The 16,555-nt window shown below is 38.2% G+C and overlaps 1 protein-coding gene across 2 annotated transcripts in view; it reads right to left on the bottom strand.

Moving 5' to 3' along the window:
* Positions 1–16,555, bottom strand: part of FBXO11 (F-box protein 11) — a 96,167-nt gene that overhangs the window by 18,524 nt on the left and 61,088 nt on the right. For both annotated transcript variants that reach the window (XM_047782128.1, XM_047782126.1), the window contains exons 2-11: positions 11,447–11,574; positions 11,237–11,321; positions 10,665–10,809; positions 8,999–9,128; positions 7,130–7,213; positions 6,918–7,050; positions 5,823–5,929; positions 5,627–5,738; positions 5,441–5,547; positions 5,223–5,360 (exon numbers count right to left, since the gene is read on the bottom strand). In XM_047782128.1, the coding sequence (XP_047638084.1) occupies positions 5,223–5,360; positions 5,441–5,547; positions 5,627–5,738; positions 5,823–5,929; positions 6,918–7,050; positions 7,130–7,213; positions 8,999–9,128; positions 10,665–10,809; positions 11,237–11,321; positions 11,447–11,574 (1,169 nt within the window). The remainder of the gene's footprint in view (positions 1–5,222; positions 5,361–5,440; positions 5,548–5,626; positions 5,739–5,822; positions 5,930–6,917; positions 7,051–7,129; positions 7,214–8,998; positions 9,129–10,664; positions 10,810–11,236; positions 11,322–11,446; positions 11,575–16,555) is intronic.

Below are 16,555 nucleotides of genomic sequence, written 5' to 3'. Positions count from 1 at the left end.
CACAGCTCACGGCAATGCCAGACCCTTAACCCACCGAGCAAGACCAGCGATCGAATCCACAACCCCATGGTTCCTAGTCAGATTCAGTAACCACTGAGACACAACGGGAACTCCTTACCTCATATTATTAAATGATTTATTTCCCTACCAGAAGAATATTTTCTATATTTTAAAATAAGAGCTTGTTAACTTTTCAGCTTTCTAAATTTCTGCCACATACAACAAAAATCATCCTGAAAATTATCATTCTAACAAGTTACAAAGTTAACACTGATACAAAAATGAAAGGTGAGACTTAAGTTTTTTATTAAAAATTTTTTGAAGCGAAACAGTCTTCATTCATTCAAGAGTTCCTCTTAAAACTCTCCAAATAAAACAAGAATGCAAAGTAGAGAGAAAAAAAATGCTACCTTCACTGAAATAAACTTCTATAACCCCAAACTATAATCTATCAAACACATGCCAAATACTGTGATATCTAGATAATGAAGAATAAGATGCTGAGAGCTAGCAAATGTTACCTTATACCTTTAGCAAGTTTCCCCAAGTAACTTTTCTAAAAATCAAGTCCAGCCTTTTTTTTGAGATTCAGTGTCATGACTAGAACACAGGAGAGGAAGGAAATACTCCCACAGTAGTATCTTCATAGAAATAACTTAGGGAATTCCTATCGAGGCTCAGAGGTTAACAAATCCGACTGGGAACCATGAGGTCGCGGGTTTGATCCCTGGCCTGGCTTGGTGGGTTGAGGAGCTGGTGCTGCTGTGAGCTGTTGTGTGGGTTGCAAACACTGCTTGGATCCTGAGTTGCTGTGGCTCTGGCATAGGCTGGCGACTACAGCTCCGATTAGACCCCTAGCCTGGGAACCTCCATATGCTGCATGTGCGGCCCTAGAAAAGACAAAAAAAAAAAAAAAAGAAAAGAAATAACTCTGGCACAAGAAGTAAATCTGAAGAAGAAAATGCACTAACATGCCATTGCTGTCATCCAAAACTTCTATGTCCTATCTAAGGGGGACTATCCAACGTAAAGTGAAATGAGGGGAGAGGACAACCATATTTTGACATAGAGTCAGTCACTTGTCAACCTATCATGAGTTAAATTCACAAACAGAATAAATGTCTCAAAAATGTTATAACAATTTGGCATTGATATGGTATTTAGGTTTTTTTTTTTTTAAGGACCAAATCTGCACCTCATAGAAATTCCTGGACCAGAGGTCCAGAGTGCAGGTTCAGAGCTGCACCTGCCAACCTACTCCATAGCCAGAGCAACTAGGGATCTGAGCCATGTCTGTGACCTACACCACGGCTCACGGCAATGCCAGATCCTTAACGCACTGAGCGAGGCCAGGGATCGAACCCATATCCTCATGGATACCAGTCAGGTTTGTGACCTGCTGAACCGCAACAGGAACTCCCTATTTTATGAAAACAACACTCTGCAATAGATTGACTATTAAAAGGAATTGGGGAACTGTAAACATTGATAGAAAAATTACTTTCAGGAGACTGGCACTGTGGTTATATAAAAGAAAAAGAAGGATCTCATCTTTTTTTTCGAATGTACCTGTAGCATGTATAAGTTCCCAGGCCAGGGACTGAACCAGTGTCACAGGAGTGCACCAAGCCACTGTAGTGGTAACACATGGGCCAGGGATCAAACCTGCACCACAGCAGTGACAACACCAATCTTTAACCACTAGGCCACTGAGGAACTCCAAAAACATTAATTCTTTAAAATAAATAAAGAGTAGAAATTCTTTTATGATTCATTCTTACAAATACAGGAGTTTACATTTTTCTTCATTTTTTTTTTTTTTTAAGCTTTTTAGGGCCGCTCCCTTGGCATGTGGAAGTTCCCAGGCTAGGGGTCAAATCTGAGCTATAGTGCTGGCCTATGCCACAGACACAGTAACACCAGAATCCAAGCCATATCTGTGATCTACACTGCAGTTCACAGCAACGCTGGATCCTTAACCCACTGAGTGAGGCCAGGGATCGAGCCTGAGTCCCCATGGATACCAGTGGGATTTGTTACCACTGTGCTACCATGGGAATTCCAGGAATTTAAATTCTAAGTAGGTCACAGACAAGTAAAAAGAAAGACAATTTCAGAGGAAAAAAAAAAACAATTAATATGAATATATTTAAAGATATAGAAGCTCCTGTTGTGGTTCAGTGGAAACAAACCTAACTAGTATCCATGAGGACATGGGTTCTATCCCTGGCTTCGCTCAGTGGGTTAAGGATATGGCATTGCTGTGAGCTGCAGTGTAGGTTGCAGACACCACTTGGACCTGGCATTTCTGTGACTATGGTGTAGGCCAGGAGGTGTAGCTCTGATTCGACCCCTAGCCTGGGAACTTCCATAGGCCAAGGGAGCAGCCCTAAAAAAAAAAATTAAAAAAAAATAAGATAATAGTACAGAAACTTGTTTAAATACATACTCTGATGTTCTCTGAAGTTCTTTTTAAAAAAAAGTCAAATTTTAACAAGGTTAGCTTTAATGATGTCATTCTATCAATCATGGGCTGCCAACACAAAGAATACTTGGAATAGAAGAACATTCTACCAAAAGGATTTTGAAGATACTCTAAAACACAATTCTAAAACAGATGATAGGTCCAGGATGTGCTTTTTCGCCTTATAAATCTGTAATACTTTACAAACCTCTTCATCAATCCTTTTTTTTTTTGGCCACATCCACGGCATGCAGAAGTTCTTGGGCCAGGGATCAAACCCAGCCACTGCAGTGATAATGCCAGATCCTTAACCCACTGACCCACCAGGGAACTCCCTCCTCATCCATCCTTAATGGAAAATATCTATCTATAGGATTCCATAAAATATTAATATGAGTTCTATTTAAGAGTTATAGCCAGAGTTCCTGTTGTGACTCAGAGGTAATGAACCTGACTAGTATCCATGAGGATGCAGGTTCCATCCCTGGCCTCACTCAGTGTGTTAAGGATCTGCATCAAGCTGCAGTGTAGGTCACAGACATAGCTCAGATTCCCAGGTGGCTGTGGCTGTAGTGCAGACCAGCAGCTGCAGCTCCGATTTGACCTGGGAACTTTCATATATCGCGGGTGCATCCCTTAAAAAAAAAAAAAAAAAAAAAAAAACTACAGCCAATACGAGACTCTAAGGGAAGAGAGCATCTTAAGACTCTTAGGTTTGGAGAGCCTCCACACTTTTGCCCAGATCCCCTAATTCTCGAAACTCCCCTACCCACTCCTTTGTAAAAAGAGCTAAAATTCACAAGATAATGTCAGGTTTTAAATTCTAGCTGGGGAAGCAAGTGATCATCACCACTGTGCTTTCCCATCCAAAGGCCCAAACTATATATACCTTGAGTTTTAGGTGAACTGTTTTTCCCAAGTTACAGCTACCCCAAGAATATAATGAATCAGGTGGTCTGAAGCTATTTAAGTTTTAAGTCTAATTAGAATTTGATAAAAGGGTACTTATTCTTCATGGTCTAGTTCAGTTTTGAAAAAGAGTTCTACATTAAGGTTTTAGGCACAAACAATAAAAATGAAAAATGTCCTTAGCAAACTGACAATGGGATTTTTTTGGGGGGAGGAGGGGTACACCCAGTGCATATGGAAGTTTCTAGGCCAGAGGTCAAACCCATGCCATATTTTCGATCTGTGCCACAGCTACAGTAATGCTGGATGCCCAACCTGCTGCGCCATAAGGGAATGTCCACAAATCTACAATCTGTATATGATATCTGACACTGCTAAATTGCCTGGTTAATGATCATATAATAGCAACAAAACATCACCATGCCCTGTCACCATCTCCTATCCTATCTAATTCCTTAACAAAAAGTGTTGTCAATGCTGTACTAGCACTTAAAAAATACTTCAACAAAAATCAGACGTTAAATGAAAAGAATACCTAACTAGGCACCCAAGAACATTATTTTGAAATAGCGGCCTAAGAGAGCTCAAAAGGTCTTATCTCTAAAAACTGTGGAAAATGACCTGGTAGTATCTAAAACACAGTATGATCCATAAAGATGCCTAATTACCTGCTACATAACAGTTTTAGAATCAATATATTATCATCATTGTATTTCTTACTGAAGTTCTACCAGTTGGAGTTCCCATCATGGCACAGCGGAAACGAATCTGACTAGGAATCATGAGGTTGCAGGTTTGATCCCTAGCCTTGCTCAGTGGGTTAAAGATCTGGCGTTGCTGTGAGCTGTGGTGTAGGTTGCAAATGCGGCTTGGATCTGGTGTTGCTGTGGCCCTGGCATAGGCTGGCAGCAACAGCTCCGAATGGACCCCTAGTCTGGGAAATTCCATATGCCACAAGTGCGGCCCTAAAAAGACAAAAAAAAAAAAAAAAAGTTTAAAAAAAAATTAAGAGGAAGAAAATGGAAATCAAACTGGTGAACTACTGCTTCTCAAAGGGTAGTCTACAAACAACCTACATTAAACTCACCTATGGTGTTTATTAAAAATGCATATCCTGGAGTTGCTGCTGTGGCACAGGGGGTTAAGGATCTGGTATTGTCTCTGCTGAGGCATGGGTTTGATCCCCGGCCCAGAAACTTCCATATGCCATGGGTGGGGCCAAAAAAACAAAAACAAAAACAAAACAAAACAAAAAAAAAACGGGCATATCCTGAGCCCCATCCTTAAAAATTCTGATTTACTGTATTCTGGGTGGTTTTTATGCATACTTACACTTGAGAGCTACTGGATTAGAACTTACTCCCCTCAGAGATCACATTAATTCCCTAAGCATTCCACTTTCTCTACATGTATGTAATGTTAGATTCATGAATTCAGAGAATCGATATTACATACTGATTTAAAAATATTATACTGAAATCTTTTTGTTTTCTTTTTTTGTTTCTTTTGGCTTTTTAGGGCTGAACTGGTGGCATATGGAGGTTCCCTAGGGGTCGAATCGGAGCTATAACCATTGTCCTACGCCGTGGACACAGCAACGCAGGATCAGAGCCCAGCTGCAGCTCACAGCAACACTGGGTCCTTAATCCATTGAGACCAGGGCTCGAACCCGAATCCTCACGGATACTAGTCGAATTTGTTAACCACTGAGCCACGATGGAAACTTCTGAAATCTTTTTAAAACCTATATTCTTCAATTCATACAGTTTGGTGATGAAAAAAATGCTGAAGCCTATTTGAAATTTAACTGACATGAGTCACTTTTTCTATTAAGAAGAAATGCTCTTACCATGCCATGATCAAATGTGAAGACACCAACATCACGTCCATGATGAATATGATTTCTTCTAATGATCGGGTTTCCATGATTTTTAACCCAAATCCCAGCTAAAGCATTATTGGAAATTTCATTATCCTCATATATTCCCTACAACAATCAACCACAAACAAACGTTAGTAGTGCTAAAAAAAAAATTAGCAAAGAAAAAAGACAAAATTGAAAAATACCTGTGCATGATCTGTTATATAAAGTCCAACATTTTCACAGTCACTGATGTTACAGTGCTTGATAGTGGGACACGCTCCTTGACCACTAACACATACTGCAGAGCCAACTGTAAGACAAAGAATTAATTAGAAACCTACCAGGTGACAGTGACTCATTTTATAGTAAAACGTAAGAGGAACACTAACCTGTACAAGTACTTCGGATGATACAGTGATCAATAATAGGGCTACAATTTACTGTAATCTCTAAGCAGTGGTGTGCATTGTGGTGTTGAGCAGATTTGTCATCAGGGTTAAACTGAAAAGTAGAGATTTTGTGTGAATTAAACAAGCAATGCCTTAATGATTTACATACATATACTTAAAAATTTTAATTTCTTACCCTTATTGTCATATATCCAACATAAGCATCCTCAGAACCTTCCATAAATACGAAGGTTGAATCTCTAGTGTTTTCAATTATAACTTTGTCTGCTACTTTTCCAGGTGCTGTGAAGAAAATATTTAAAAGCACATTACCTTTATGAGACAGATGAAATGGAAATTTAAAAATACTTCTTTAAAGAGCAGAAGTACTCTGCCATGAAACTAATAATTCAATAGAAGTCTTTTTACTGTTTTTAAATTGGGGACTTTTTTTGCAAAGAAAACTTTTTTTCCTTTTTCAGCCACACCTGTGACGTACAGAAGTTCCTGAGCCAAAGATCAAACCCATACCATGGCAGTGACTGGAGCCACAGCCATAACAACATTGATTGGATCCTCCACCTGCAAGCTACCAGGGAACTCCTAGTGAGGGAACTTTTAAAGAACCTTAGTATTGAGTAAATAGGATTAATATTCATTTTACCAGATAGATAACTATATTTCATTGGCCTTCATACAGGCAGTCATACTTAACATAGGTGTTTTTGAGTCCATTACATTCAAATGCATGAGTAATAATACTTCTAATAAAATGGTCTGTGTACTACTGTATCCTTAAAAAATGCCAAAGATAGCATAAATCTTCAAATAACTTATCAGTGTTCAACAAACACTACATTTATACTCAGAAACCTGAACATAAAACTAGCTTTGAATCAATATACCAAGTATTTTAAAAGTACATGTTTCATTAAAAACACAGTAATAAAAATATCAGTATCTGTATTAATAAAAGACAAAATTATCCTCCCCAAAAAGACAAAATTAACAAAATATTTTTCTCTCCTTAACGAACAACTAAAGCAGTTGGACAAAGGGAATAACAACATTAAGGAATATATACATCTAAAAAAAGAAATAGGTACAATTACAATTTCTGAACTCTGAAGTTTTCATTTCCATCATATAAAATAAATATGATATTTCCTATTTTTTTGCTACGATTAAGGTATTATCAACGTTCATCTGGATATTAAGTCACCTAAGCATTTAAAAAACACATCATGTAAGTAAAATGTTAAAATCTTAATGACAATGCATTTCAAAATACCTGCACCAATCATGGTGATTGGAGATTCAATATATATCCATTCATCAGTATATATTCCAGAATGAACAAAGATAAGTCCATCAAAATGAGCTTCTTGTACGCCACCAAGGGCATCTTCAATTGTATCATAATACTTAAAAAAAAAAAAAAGTGTTAGTATAGAACTGTAAGGTCACCATTTTAAATCTCTGAAAAATATAAATCAAACATACCAACATATTTTCTCTTCCTTTGTATCTTGCAGGGTTACTGTAGAAATGTTCAGCAAATCCTGGCTTTACATGTGCACCTTTATACTAAAACATCAAACACAAACAAAAACACTGACTACTAATATAAACACTATAGTCCAAGTTATTTTAGTACTGTATGGTTTTTTTTATTATCAAAAACAATTATTGGTTCAATTAACTTTCTGTTGCATACTGCAATGTAAAATATGAAATAGCTTATGACTTGTAATATCCAATAGCAGGACAAAATTTGTCAACCTCAGCACTAGTGATATTTTGGGACAGATAATTCTTTGTTGGGGCTCTCTCGTGCACTGTAGTTAACAGAGGCGTCCCTGGCCTCTGTTAACTAGATAGCAGTAGCAGTCTCTTCTCCAGTTGTGACAACCCAAAGTGTCTCTGCACACTGCCAAACATCCCTGGTGGAGCAAAAGCATCCCCAGTTGAGAACCATTCATAAAGGACCATATGAAAATTAAGTTGTGAAACTTTAAATAACTACTCAACACTAGTAATTTAAATATAAGTTCAAATTGATCCACGGAAAGTAATAACTACTCTTAGGCAACCGATCTTATTGCTACTGTTTAAATTATTAATAAATACTCAGTAGTGAAATGAATTGTTGAATCTTCTGTTTGTTGATAAACGTCCACTGGCTTGAAACCTATTCTTTTTGTTTTTTGTTTTTGGCTGTGCCTGCAACATGCACTAGTTCCTGGGCCAAGGATCAAACTCGAGCCACAGCAGCAATTATGCCAGATTCCTAACTTGTTGAGCCACCAGGGAACTCTAAAACCTATTCTTGAGTTTATATTTTAAAGACAGATTTTTTTTTTTTTAGGGCCGCACCCGCGACACATGGAGGTTCCCAGGCTAGGGGTCTAATTGGAGCTGTAGCCGCCAGCCTACGCCGGAGCCACAGCAACACCAGTTCTGAGTCATGTCTGTTCCTAGTTGGATTCATTTCTGCTGCGCCAGGACGGGAATTCCTAAAAAAGGAATTTTTATTTAAAAATAACTAATACAGGGAGTTCCTACTGTAGCACAGTGGAAACAAACCTGACCAGCACCCATGAGAATGCGGTTCGATCCCTGGCCTCACTCAGTGGGTTGGGAATTCAGTGTTGCCGTGAGCTGTGGTGTAGGGTACAGATGTGGCTTAGATCACGTGTTGCTGTGGCTGTGGCATAGGTGGGCACAGCTCCTATTCAAAACCTAGCCTGGGAACCTCCATATGCTGTGGGTGTGGCCCTAAAAAGACAAAAAATAAAAATAAAAAAGGAATTTTTAGGAGTTCCTGCCACGGCTCAGTAGAAACAAATCCAACTAGGAACCATGAAGTTGCAGGTTCGATCCATGGCCTTGCTCAGTGGGTTAAGGATTGGGCAATGCTGTGAGCTGTGGTGTGAGTCGCAGACACGGCTTGGATCTGGCATTGCTGTGGCCATGGTGTAGGCCGGCAGCTGTAGCTCCAATTAGACCCCTAGCCTGGGAACCTCTATATGCCGTGGGTGTGGCCCTAAAAAGCAAAAAAAGAAAAAAAGGAGTTTTTATTTAAAAATATTGAATATAGGGAGTTCCTGTTGTGGCACAATGGAAGCAAATCTTAACTAGTATCCATGAGGATGCAGGTTCGATCACTGGTGTTACTCAGTGGGTCAGGGATCTGGTGTTGCTGTAAGCTGTGGTGCAGGTTGCAGACATGGCTCGGATTCTGCACTGCTATGGCAGAGGCCTGCAGCGACAGTTCCTATTTGAACCCTAGGTTGAGAACCTCCATATGCCGCCTGGAAAAGAAAAAAAAAAATCTAATGTAAGTTAATGTTTTCGATTTATACTTCATACCAACTGCTGGAAACTCTCTTTCCAAGGATTTGGATGTTCATATTCTTCTGGATTAATCTGATAGAATTTGCCAGGTTCAGGATGCATCATAGGGCGGGTATATTCAAATACTTCCATGTATAATCGTTTCCTGAAGGGGGAAAGGAATTAAAGAATTTTTCATAAAATGTCCTTTAAACAACTATAAAAATTATTTGAAGACTCAAAACTTATAAGAATATAAAAGAGCAGAATTTTAAATATAAAAATATAATTTTTGCCTAAAACAACATAACTGTATAAAAAAACAGTCCACCCAAAACAGTAAGAAGTGTGAATTCTTTAAAATTTGTTTAGTTCAGGGGGAATAAAAGCCATCTTTATTGTAAGCTTCATACAGTTATAACTTAAAATGATTATTGTCAATAATGAAAAATAACTAGGATGCTTCATTTACATCCTATCCAGAACCATAAAATCTTAGAAGTGGGGTAACATTAACTATTATCACTTCCTGAAAGCAAAATGTTTCTTCTTCTGCTCTTTTTTCTTTTCTAACACAAATATACTTTTATTTCTTAAATTTAAGGTGTACCTTATTTTGAGTACCATAGAAGTAATACATATAGCTGTTGTAAAATACAGAAAAGTATAGAGATAACCTATACTTTCAATATATTCACTGTTAAGAGCATACTGTATTTCCTTCTAGTCTTTTTAGTTACAGTTTCATTTACTATAGTTGTGATTATATAGCATATACAATTTTGTATTCTGTTTTTACTTTTTATAACATGGTATTTTCCCATGTTACTAAAAATGCTGTGAAAATCATGGTTAATGATTCTATCACAGCCTCCCAGTAGTCACTACATTATTTTTAGTCCATTCATTTATTGCTAGAAATTTAGATAATTTCTAATTTTGCCTCACTATTTACTATGCTATTATAAAAAATCTGTACATAGGGTAAACAAATTTTCAGAAGTGGAACTGCTGGGTCAAAGAGCATGTGTATTTTAAGGTTCATGAATACAACTGTCAAAACTATTTTTCAAAAGTAACGTATAAGGAGTTCCCGTCGTGGCTCAGTGGTTAACGAATCTGACTAGGAACCATGAGGTTTTGGGTTCCATCCCTGGCCTTGCTCAGTGGGTTAAGGACCCGACGTTGCTATGAGCTGTGGTGTAGGTAGCAGATGCAGCTCGGATCCCGCGTTGCTGTGGCTCTGGCACAGGCCAGTGGCTACGGCTCGGATTAGACCCTAGCCTGTGAACTTCCATATGCCTTGGCAGCGGCCCAAGAAATGGCAAAAAGACAAAAAGACAAAAAAAAAAGAATGTACAAAATCTACATTTTTACTAGACTATTAGATTTAATTAATTAGCTCTTTAAATTAGATTAGTTGTTTCTAAAAAGCAATTAGATGAAAAGCATTTCCTATAATCACTCAATCACTTTTAACCGATAAAAAACAGAAAAAATACTTTACAGTTTTATAAACCCTGCCTGGACTGACAACCCACATTTGTAATAAGCAGCTAACTTGAATTTGGCATTTATAAGCATTCTACTTATTCTATTTAACTGTAACCATCAACTTACACTCTGACTTTCCTACCATCTTTAGCATTTTGGGCAGCAACTAAAATATACTAAGATAATAAGAAATAAATTTTCCACTTACCACAAAATTGGATCATTAGCAAGCTCACTGAAGCGTTTACACACACAAGCTGCTCTGCAAAGATCTTGTTCCAGCAAGTAAGAGAAGATTTTTAGAACCACTTCATCTGGCAGTTTCTCCTGAAGATACTGTTCAGCAGGTGCAGCTATAAAAAGATCAACAAACACAATATAAATAATGTATTTGTTGTCCTAGCAAAGACTTTCTCATTATTTAAAGGGCACAATTTCCATTTTATCTAATGAACGCTTTTATTTTTTTGGCGAAAATCATTTTATAAACATTTGCTTTCATAAATGATACACACTTATCTTTTATCTTGACCTAACAGTATTCACTCTTTTAACTAGTATGGACCATTTCAGAAACTGGTTACAAATAAATATACAAAAAGGATTTTTATACAAAAATCCAAAGATGGAGGTGAGGGTTTTCATGTTTATTCTGTAATAATCACTTTCTCAATCTCCAATGTACAAATAAACTACATTTTAATTTAATTTTTTTTGTAGCAAACAAAAATTTTAAAAGAATTACTTGACCCCATTCCTTAGCTTTCTCATAGAAAATACCTGATAGATCTTGTGATTTTCCAGAGACTCTTGCACGTTTTGCACGATGACCAAAAAAGTTTTCTGTAGTTGAAGTTGAAGCACCCTTCAAAAACAAAATGAAAACTAGTTAAGAAAGTATTTTTTACCATAATCATTACTTCTAAAAAATGACTTTGTTTAAAACAATACTTTCATTACACAGAAAAAAAGCAGTTACAGTTAACTTACCTCCATATTGCTCTTTGTAGGACACGCTGTTCTTTTTGGCAAAAGAGTTTTTCTACGAAGTTGGTATGGACTGTTTTGTGCACCAGGACCTGATTCTTCTGCAACCATATCTGCAGGTACATCATCATCTGTTATAAACAAAAAAAATATATGAAAAATGATACCCATTTTAAAGAAAACCTCTATGGATACACTGAACTGAAAAAAACCTCATAAGCTTTTTTTAGGTGGGAGATATAGTTGTGTGTGTGTGTGTGTGTGTGTGTGTGTGTGTGTGTGTGTGTGTTTAATATCAGCCGCACCTTTGGGATAGAGAAACTCCTGGGCCAGGCTGAAATCAGAGCTGTAGCTGCCAGCCCACATATGCCACAGCTCACAGCAACACCAGATTAAGGATCCACTCAATGAGGCCAGGGATCTAACCTGCATCCTCACAGAGACAATGTTGGTCCCTTGATCTTTTGAGCCACAATGGGAACCCTGTTTTTGCTTTGTTTTGTTGTTGTTGTTTGGCCACACCTGAGACACGTAGAAGTTTCTAGGCCAGGGAATCAAACCCACACCACAGTAGTGATGGCTGCAGTGACAACATTTGATCCTTAACACAGTGCCACAAGGGAACTCCGTGAACTCATTGTTTTTAATAGATGGATAAACATAGGCATAGATATAGATGTTCAGAAATCTATATGGATTGGATTTACACGTGAAAATTCCCTAGCTCTGATCACTGACAAAGACCGGAAGCAATTCCACTCCAACAGCAATGAGCATGACGAGCATTTGGATCGTTGCTAATGAATACTTTTCTTTCTTTCTTTTTTTTGGCTATGCCCACAGCATGTGGAAGTTTCTGGGCTAGGGATCAAACCTGTGGCACAGCAGCGACAATGGCAGATCCTTAACTGCTAGGCCATCAGGGAATTTCTTGAATATTTTTCTTTCTTTCTTTTTTCTCCTCACCTTTTCTTGAGCCACTCCCATAGCATATGGAGGTTCCCAGGCTAGGGGTCTAATTGGAGCTGTAGCCACTGGCCTACGCCACAGCCACAGCCACAGCAATGTGGGATCCAAGCCGCATCTGCGACCTACACCACAGCTCACAGCAACACCGGATCCTTAACCCACTGAGCGAGGGCAGGGAACAAACCTGCCACCTCATGGTTCCTAGTCGGATTCATTAACCACTCCGCCATGACAGGAACTCCTTGAATATTTTTTAATAAAAGGAATAAGGGTTCCTTGAAGAAATGGTTGATTCCAGGTCAGGGGAAATACAAGATGAGCCTGGAATATCCTGTGGTAAAAATATGAAAGTGCTCAAAGGATGATGAGGCCCTGTCAAAGTCAGCCTGAGTGGTCACCCACTAGCAGAATTACAATGAAGCATCAATATTTATTATGATAGCAAAGGGATTATAATCCACTGAATGGAAACAACTGTATTCATACTACTATAAATAAATGAATAAATAAATGTAAAGTTTGATAAGGAATAGGATGTTTAAAACATCCCCCCCCACACACAAAATATTAGTTAAGAAAGGTAAAAACAGTGTAGAGCTGCCATCATATACTGTCTTAAGTGATCAAAGTGAACATCGTCATTATTAGGACAAACTGAAACTGTGCGGCACTTGGGAGCATACAAGATCACAGAATCACTTTTATGATATTCCTGACAGAGATGCATAACCAAAATCTAATTATGAGGAAACATCAGAACAAACCTGAATTTGTTCTAAATTGTTTTGAATAATCTTCAAATTGCCTGTCATGAAAGTCAAGGAAAGCCTAAAGAACTGTTCAGATTGAAGGACACTAAAACTTGAAGTGGGGGTTTAAAAATTAGAAAATAGTAATGTGTCAATGTTAACTTTTTTGTTGTTGTTGCTTTTTAGGACTGCACCTGTGGCATATGAAAGTTCCCAGGCTAGGGGTCAAATCAGAGCAACAGCTGCAGGCCTACACCCACAGCCACAACAATGCAGGATCCAAGCCATGTCTGTGACCTACAACACAACTCATGGCAACGCCAGATCCCCCACCCAGTGATTGAGGCCAGGTACTGAACTCGCATCCACATGGATACTAGTTGGATTGCTTTTGCTGTGCCACAACAGGAACTTCCAATGTTAACTTTCTGATTTTAATAGGTGTAATATGGTTATTTAGGAGAATATCCCTTTTTGTAAGAAATTATACACTAAAGTAATAGGAAGTGACAAAGGCTGGGAACTTATTCTTGAAGGGTTTGGGGACAAAATAAACTTCTTTGTACTGTACTTCTATAAACTCTTTCCTAAATTTGGATTATTTAGAAACAAACTAATAAATTTGAGTGATATTTTAACATTTAAAAATTATGCGTGAAAACGAAAATATAAACATAGTCAAAAGAAGCAACACAATTAGGAAGATATATTTGTGACACATGTCACAAAAGGGTAATTTCATTATTATATCTGAGTGCTACAAACCAATATGGAAAAGACTGACAATTCAACAGAAACTAGGCTAAGGACATGAACAGACAAAAAGGTTTCAAAGCATCTTTTATTGACTGATTGATTGATTGATTGGTTTGTCTTTTTGCCTTTTTCTAGGGCCCCTCCCGCCACATACGGAGGTTCCCAGGCTAGGGGTTGAATCAGAGCTGTAGCCGCTGGCCTATGCCAGAGCCACAGCAACTCGGGTTCTAAACCTAGTCTTCGACCTATACCACAGTTCACGGCAACGCCAGATTGTTAACCCACTGAGCAAGGCCAGGGAACGAACCCGCAACCTCATGGTTCCTAGTCGGATTCATTAACCACTGTGCCACAACGGGAAGTCCCTATTTATTTATTTTTTAAACTTTTTTTTTTTTTGCCATTTCTTGGGCGGCTCCCGCGGCATATGGAGGTTCCCAGGCTAGGGGTCTAATCAGAGCTGTAGCCACCGGCCTACGCCACAGCCACAGCAACGCGTATTACGAGCCGCATCTGCAACCTACACCACAGCTCACAGCAACGCTGGATCGTCAACCCACTGAGCAAGGCCAGGGATCGAACCTGCAACCACATGGTTCCTAGTCGGATTCCTTAACCACTGAGCCACGATGGGAACTCCATCAAAGCATCTTTGAAAGAGTCTAGTGAAAACCAATCCATCATTGTGAAAACTGGAATATAATAAAAACAAAACGTAACAAAACATTTACTCTTCCTCTCTTATATAAACTGAACCACCAGGTAACCAAGTATTAGATGAAAGGAAGCTTCTTTACAGAAACATTCCAGCAATAAATGAAATAATAAAATTAGAAATAATCAAAATTTATAATCTCCAAAGAGTTAATGGATTTAACCACAGAGTATCAATAGTCCTAATACCACAAAAAGAAAAACCACCAGACATTGTATGTCTCCTGATTAAAGCACACAACACACCTACAAAATTTGCTAAAACCATCTGATCTCAATCTGACCAAACCTGTTAGAAACTCTAAAAGATCAAACTATACCATTTTTTTCCAACAAGTAACCTCTATGGGAAAAAGTTGGGCAAAAATAAGCAAAAATAAAGCATAATGTTAAGAATACTACACTACTAAAAGTATAAAGAAAGCCAGAAACTGATAACAATTAAAATGCTTTTTATGGGGAAGCAAAGAATGGGGCACTTAAAAGGCTTATGCTGGTAAAGTTCTACTTCTTTACCTATTGGTATTACATTACAAACTTTAACAAAAATTCAATAAATTATACATTTGTTTTGTGTGAGCTTCTTTATCTGGCTTTATTTTATAGTAATAAAGGTGTTTTTCAAAGGTAGGGGGTTGTAACAGTGTATTTAAAAACAAGTTTTTGGAGTTCCCATTATGGCTCAGTGGTTAACGAATCCGACTAGGAACCATGACATTGTGGGTTCGATCCCTGGCCTTGCTCAGTGGGTTAAAGATCCGGTGTTGCCGTGAGCTGTGGTATAGGTCGAAGACTAGGCTCGGATTCCAAGTTGCTATGGCTCTGGTATAGGCCCTCGGCTACAGCTCTGATTAGACCCCTAGCCTGGGAACCTCCATATGCTGCCCAAGTGGCCCAAGAAATGGCAAAAAAGACAAAAAAAATTAATTAAAAAAAATCAAATCAAATAAAAAGTTTTTTTCCAACTACAGACTTTTTTTTTTTTGGGGGGGGGGGGCTTTTCTAGGGCTGCTTCCCTCGGCATATGGAGGTTCCCAGGCTAGGGGGTCTAATCAGAGCTGTAGCCGCCGGCCTACACGACAGCCATAGCAACTCGGGATCCGAGCCACGTCTGCAACCTACACCACAGCTCAGGGCAACACCGGATCCTTAACCCACTGAGCAAGGCCAGGGATCGAACCTGCAACCTTATGGTTCCTAGTCAGATTTGTTAACCACTGCGCCACGACGGGAACTCCTGGGCTTAATTTTTAAGACTACATGTTCCCATCTAGAAAGATGGTAACAGTATCTTATAATTTATATGACTGCTGAAAGTATTTAAATAGAGTAATATATGCAAAACACTCAGCAGTATGCCTGGCTCATATTAAGTATTCTAGCTATTATTATTTTATGTAGTTATTGTTCTATTAATATCACTTTCAAATGAATCTTGGAAAACCCTGGCAAGTTTTCTATGCACTACACTGTAGTTAGAAAACATAGCCAGTGTAATATGCTTGGGTATTTGTGGAGTCACCTCATTGTAGTTTAATATGTGGTTAATTTCATGTGTGCTTGAAAGGAGTCTACATTCTATTTTTCTGGATAGTATAAGTTTTAAACACATTTGTTAATTGTGTTGTCCAAATATTCTATGTTTTTACTTTTTTATTGCTGCCAAAATTTTTATTTTTATAAAATCCTTGAAGTCTATATTTCTCTTAAAGATGATACAATCTATCTTGAATTATTTCAGTTTTGGGGGGTAGGTGGGCATTTCCTTTTATTAGTGACTCTAAAGTGCCCTATGTATACAGTTGGATAACAATAAATGATTTGGATGACTCCATTTTCTCCCTGAATTCTCTATGACTTGTGAGACAGTTTTCCAGCAGCACACACTCAGAAGAATGTTCTCAGCGGAAACGAGTATGACTAG

This window comes from Phacochoerus africanus, chromosome 5, assembly GCF_016906955.1.
Source record: "Phacochoerus africanus isolate WHEZ1 chromosome 5, ROS_Pafr_v1, whole genome shotgun sequence".
Classification (NCBI taxonomy): Eukaryota; Metazoa; Chordata; class Mammalia; order Artiodactyla; family Suidae; genus Phacochoerus; species Phacochoerus africanus.
Note: the sequence above shows the minus strand (reverse complement) of the source record. Positions and strands in the feature narration are given on the sequence as shown.